This window comes from Cavia porcellus, unplaced genomic scaffold (assembly GCF_034190915.1).
Source record: "Cavia porcellus strain 051 isolate PalLab524CR breed Dunkin Hartley unplaced genomic scaffold, mCavPor4.1 scaffold_14, whole genome shotgun sequence".
NCBI classification, from domain to species: domain Eukaryota; kingdom Metazoa; phylum Chordata; class Mammalia; order Rodentia; family Caviidae; genus Cavia; species Cavia porcellus.
The window spans coordinates 48,124,989-48,130,988 of NW_026947497.1; the positions used below are offsets into that span (position 1 = coordinate 48,124,989).

The following is a 6,000-nucleotide window of genomic DNA, read 5'->3' on the forward strand; positions in this document are numbered from 1 at the left end:
ATAACTCAGCATACTGCCTTGGACTCCAGCTCTGGAAGGTTTCTGCCTATTGTGACTCACTTGCAGAGAGAGAGAACAAAACCAGGCCCTTACTTCTAAGAAATGAAACAGCATTACAGAGACAGAACTTGATTTTACATGGCTTTCATGTTACAAACTGCAGGGAAAGAGATGAGCTTTGCTTAGGACTGGGGGTATAGCTTCCCTGGGAAGAACAGCTACACCCCAGGTCGTGGGTCTAAGGTCCTGTGGAAGGGAGGAAAACAGGTTGGTCATTCACAGCACAAAGCTGATTGTTGGGGCTGGGGATTTAGCTCAGTGGCATAAGCACCTGCCTTGCAAGCAGGCGGTCGTGAGTTCGATCCCCGGTACCTATAAAAATGAAAAAGACACAAAAAAAAAAAAAAAAAAAAGCTGATTGTCAATGTGGACCCAGAAGCCACAGCCTCTGTCCCTTTTGTGGTGTTTGTAGTGGTTTCCAGTCCTGTCCTGAGTCCAGCAGAATAAAGCAGAAAGCCTCTAGAGCAAAGTGATTTGTAATTCCATTGTTTAAGCAGTATGAAGACATAAAGCCAATTCTCAGGAACTTAATTCTCAATAGAAATTCAACTAAAGATATTCACCTCCTTCTGGCTTTGCTACGGAGGGCAGATGGATAAAAGTAACTCTTGTATTTTCTTTCTTAAAAGTCACTTGCAGTGTTTTGCTATGCTGTACACAGGCATTCCTAAAATCCCCCACAGTGAAAAAACATGAAAAAAAAAATCCCACAAAGTTTGCAGGGAAGATGGAGCTTGGAAAAGAAACACCAAAATATCTCTCAGTCGTGTGTCTTTTAAAAAGTAGTAACCTAATAAAAATGTGCCTTTTAATACCGGAAACGCTGCATTTATTGCTGCATTTAATGCCCGAATGGCATTTTGCTTGAGGAAGACCTGAGGTTTGCTTCCGGACGGGAGCACCTGGGGGGCTGAGCTTGCGGAATTTTGTGAAGTGGGTGGATTCAGGTCCTGATGCCAGATGTGGGTGGGTGTGACGCACAGCACATGTGGGGCACTGAGAAGGACGGGAGGGGGTGCACATGGATGGACGCTTGAGTATCACCACCCCTCTTATTCTACTCCGTGTTCATCCAGTGTTTTCTTAGGGAAACAACTGCACATAAGCAAGCATAAAACTCGAGCTATGCTCACACTACTTTAAAAGGCATCAGTTTGTGTCTTCAGAATGAATGTTATTAGCAGAACTGACTGCAAGCTATTTCATCTGCTAACACAGCAGATACACACAAAGTGGTTTCCTGACGGTATCACCATGGCTTTGCCCTGAAACATAAACTTCAGAGTCACTCTGTGCTGACCACCCCTCTGATGGAGTGGTTGGGGCTTTATCAAATGCTGATTTATCCTGAGCTCTATTCACTGGGCACCAGGTCGCCAAAACTTATTTTTAAACCCAGCACTTTGGAAAGATAGAAGACACTCTTAGAACTAATTGCAAGTTAACACTGAAGGAAAAGTAGTTACCATCGCCAGTATCATATTTTTTAAGTGGTGCAAAATTTGATCCAAATAAAAGTATTGCTACGAACGAGGAGAGGTAACCAAGGTCCAGCTCTGTTCCATTACTGCCCATGGTTCCGGCGTTGTCTAAGAAAGAGCTGGTTTTCTTCAGAGCTGTGCTTTTTCAGAGCTTCTGAAATAGAAGACACAAAAATGACAATGTGAGGAACAGTGAATGTGTGCACAAATTGTGCTTACTGCACAGTATATATTAATCAAAAATACACTAAGATTTCTTCTTGCAGATGGTCAAACACCACAGTGCAATTACATAGTATGTTCATTTAGTCTATCAACAAACTTCTTAAGTCACTAATGTACGATATATCAAAAATCAGCTTTTTCTTCAGAACTTGGAAATCCAACTTCTTCCAAGATCCAGATCTGATTTTTGTTACAGTACAGGAAAATTCTCCTGTAGAGTGGAAGGTTTTGGGTCAGAACTCTGTTTATTACCCCTGTGTACTGTGTCAATCAGATGCCAAAGCACCCTCTGTCTCTCAGAACTATGAAATGCTTCACAAGCAAACACTCTTCTTACTTTTCAGACAGGAGTTTGAGCACATAAATAGGCTGGATCACGGCTGCCCATTCAGAATCCACTAGCAGTAAAGGCACTTTCCTTTCTCTTTTCCTCAGCAGGGCCTCCATAGTAAGCATGTTTACAGTTTATGAATCTTGGCTAGGGGTGCAACTTAGTGGTATGCACCAGGCCCTGGGTTCCATTCTCAGCACAAAAATGATTACATAGTTCTGACTGTATGTACCTTTGTGACTCCAAAAAAGTGGATTTTTTTTTAAAGACACGTTTCCAGAATCTTGTCAGTCACACACCTGCAGCAGGTGAGCACCCCAGTGCTCCCGGCCAGAGGGAGGTGAAGCAGCTTATTACACAGCTCTGCTGGGCACTCAGGAGCCTGAGGGTCACTGAGCTTTCACTGAAATTCACGAAATCAAGTAAAGAAAAACCTTCAGTTCCCCAGCCGTCTTAAGTTCAGTGCTGAGGAGCCACGTGGGTCCAGGAGCCAGGACGCAGTGCAGTGAGTGGACAACAGAACCATCCCATCCCACCCCGGTGGGAAGACCTGCTGGACAGCCCCGCTACCCTGATGGAAAACTCCCAGCTCCTCTATGAGGAAAAGAGCTCAATCCACAATTCACCAGGAATCAGAGATCCCCATACAGTAAAATTTGGAAACACACAACGAGTTGAGCTCACCTGTCTGGTTACAGGAGCTGCAACAGGGAAAAACCTGCACAGGTAATTCTATCCCAGTCTTCCCAGGATACCATTTAGATCCCTATTTCGCACCCTGACCACGGGGAACAAGCACTCTGGAACAGAATTCAGGAAAATCCGGTCTTTTCCTTCCAAATTTACTGTTACAGTGACAGCTCTTTTTGGATGTGTGTTGAATAAACTTTATCTGAAATCACCATTCCTTGTTGTGGCAAATATTTAAACATCCAAGCACGGATCTGTATGTGTTCTTGCAGTGAATACTTAATATACAACCATTTACAAAACATCTTATTTGAAATTATCATGGACAATTTAACAATTTAAGAGAAATAACTTCAAAATAGGGCAATAAATAGTAGTAAGGTAAATACTATTTGATATTATATGTACTTAAAAACTACCCAAAATGCACTCCTAGTAAGAAAACATCTTCCAAGGGAATGGAGGTGAGGAAGAGACACCAGAGAGTATTTTAACGTGGGCAGAGCAACACTATTCAAGGAAAATAATAGCTTTGCGCTTCAAGAAAGTTTAAGCCCAGCAGAAGCTGTTACTCCGAGGTTAAGGGTAAGGGTCAGGTAGATAGTGCTATCAGAGGTTCCAAAGGGCAAAGAGCCAGGAGATGTCCCAGGAACACTCGGGAAGGCTACCCCTGGATTCAGCCAGGGCGTCAGGTGTTGGCCAAGAAATCACAAGTTCTCCCGTGTTAATTAAAATTAAGCAAAACCAAAGCAAAGCCATGTTAGTGTACCGACAGGAAGGGAATGCCTAACCTGAAAAGTGGTGAATTGTTTCAAGGAGATGCCTCCAGCAGGGGATAGGGACAGACAGCCTCCGGAGTTCAACCGGGTTAACAGAAGGCACTGCAGCTAAAGGCTGAGCTCAGGAACTGCAAACTGATCACAGGCAGGATGGGCGGTGTTCTGGGACTATGGGCCTCACCCTATGGGGCTCAGGTGGCCCTTGAGAAGTACAGGATCTGCATTCAGTGTGCATCAGCGAGGCCAAACCATCTGTAACTTACAGTCTACCTGCTTTATTTTTAAATTTTTATTTATATTTTATTCTATTTATTTTTGAGACAGGGTCTCCCTATGCAGAGTAAGCTGGCCGTGAGCTCACTTTGTAGCCCAGGCTGCTCTTGAACCCACGCCAACCCTCCTGCCTGTGCCTCTCAGAATGCTGGGATTACAGTCATGAGCCAGCACGCCCTCTTGTACTTCCTTTAAATAAATGAAATTTCTGTGGAAAAGATAAGTGCTATCACTTTAGTATTTTTTTTGCAAGTTTTAAAGCACAAACCTAGGCTTCAAACTATTTTTTAATTTTAGTTTCTTATTCTTCCTTTTCTTTAAAAAAATTCATTAAATTTCTTTTTTATCGGATACATAAAAACATCATAACACCCTACAGGGGAGGACTTCATAAATGTTTTGGGAAAAAATGTCTTCACTGTGGAGTGTAAATCGGGTTAAACACGCTGACCTGCTCAAACATGTATCGTTTCTATGGCAAAGTCTTTCAAAACCCTTCTGTTCCAAACTCTAAGGAAAACCAAGCATGAGATTCCCCTTCACTTTGAAGAGACCACTGAGATTTGATTAAACCGCGTTCACTCGCTTTTTAAATGCTCCTGCTTTTGACTCACTGGCAGTATCTTTCCTGGTAATGTGAGCTCGGCGCCCTCCCTTCCCTCCCAGAGCCGCGGCCTCCTCCTGCACCACCCGGATTTCACTTTCAGTTTCCGCCGCCTGCGCCGCTGTCCCTTTGCCTCCGCTGGGCTTTGCAGCTGCAGGTGGGCAGGACTGGGAAGCCCGAGGCCCAGGGTACTCACCCCGCCGGCCGGGCCCTGCTCCAGCGCCTGGGCTGGGCCCACGACTTCACTCCGGCTGGAAAGGAGCTAGCGAGCCCCTGTTCAGGACCCGCCCTGGGGCCCGTCCCTGGGGCCGTGTGCAAATCATGAAGCTTCCAGGGAGGTGGCCTGCAGCCAGCCCGCCCTCCCTCTTTCCTTTCTTCCTCCCTCCCCTTGTCACTCCCTCCCTCCTCCTTCCTTTCTTCCTCCTTCTCCCCTGTCTCCCTTCCCCCCTCTTCTCCTCCTTTCCTCCCTTCTTTCCTCCCTTTCCCCCTCCTCCTCTTCCATTCCTCCTCCACTTTCTCTCCATATCCGAATCTCTCCAAATGTAACTCAAAAATTCTCTGCAGACTTCCTCCAGGAGATGCTCATGTGTAGGCTGGAGAATCCTATTCCAGATCGAAGCTTGTCAAAGGCTTCTGTCTGCAGGCCTCTCTGGAGCAATGGGTGACATGCAGAGCCTGAGGTCTCCACCTAGAATTCGACAAATGTTTCCCTGATGCTCTGCTGTCCAGGATGTAGCTACTGGAAGCATTTGAATTTAAATTAGAAAAAATTAATTCTATGAGAAACAAGAACTCAGAAGTTCACTTGCCAGAGCACTTTGCAGCTGTCAGGTCCTGGGTGTGAGACCTGGAGACTGCTTCTCTCCTTGGAGAAAGTCCTGCTGGACAGGGGGTTCCGGATCCTAGCCCTGGGGTGCAGCAGTGGGAGGAGCTGCTGTCAGGATAGCAGAGGACACAAGCCCAGAAAGGGGAAGCACTGAATTCTGTCCTCCGCTGGTTTAAGAAGGGCCTCTCTGCATAAGTAGCATTTCATAGAGACCAGCAGCCCAGCCCACACAGAGGAGGAAAAATAGCAGGGTTTACTCAAAGGCAAGGTTTCCTGGAAGGAAGTATCTCCGCAGAATCACTCAGGTTCCTAAGCTGCACTTTCTGATGGCAGACATAGGGCAGCGTCCCTCTTGGTCTACAGAACTAAAGAAGCCAGGCCTTTCCACTGAAGGGGAGCGAGCACTGAGCGATTCAGGAGACTCCGAACCAATGAGCTCCCTTGGCTGCTCTAGCATCCTTATTCAGGCACTGCTGTTTGTTGCCTGTGACTTTCTGTGACCCGCAGACATGGCACTGTTCACACTCCGCAGGTTTGTGACCCACATGGAGCAAATCTCTTGGTGCCATTTTCCCAAAACTGCATGCTCGCCTTGTGTTCCCGTGCTGAGTTTTGATCATTCTCACGATATTCCCAGCTCTTCTCCAGCCTTATTCCATGTGGGGTGATGCCCTCTGTGTTCTGATGCCAGTGCTATACCACAGTCCCCTGGGGCGGGGGAACCTGACCAA

General features: G+C 46.2%; 1 protein-coding gene across 1 annotated transcript in view; it reads right to left on the reverse strand.

Annotated features, from left to right (window-relative positions):
• The window catches only part of Tmem144 (transmembrane protein 144), a 32,830-nt gene extending 28,024 nt beyond the window's left edge, over positions 1–4,806 (reverse strand). Inside the window, exons 1-2 of the mRNA XM_003476980.5 lie at positions 4,640–4,806; positions 1,527–1,695 (exon numbers count right to left, since the gene is read on the reverse strand). Of these exons, the coding sequence (XP_003477028.1) occupies positions 1,527–1,635 (109 nt within the window). The 5' untranslated portion in view covers positions 1,636–1,695; positions 4,640–4,806. The remainder of the gene's footprint in view (positions 1–1,526; positions 1,696–4,639) is intronic.
• Positions 4,807–6,000: the final 1,194 nt, after the last annotated feature.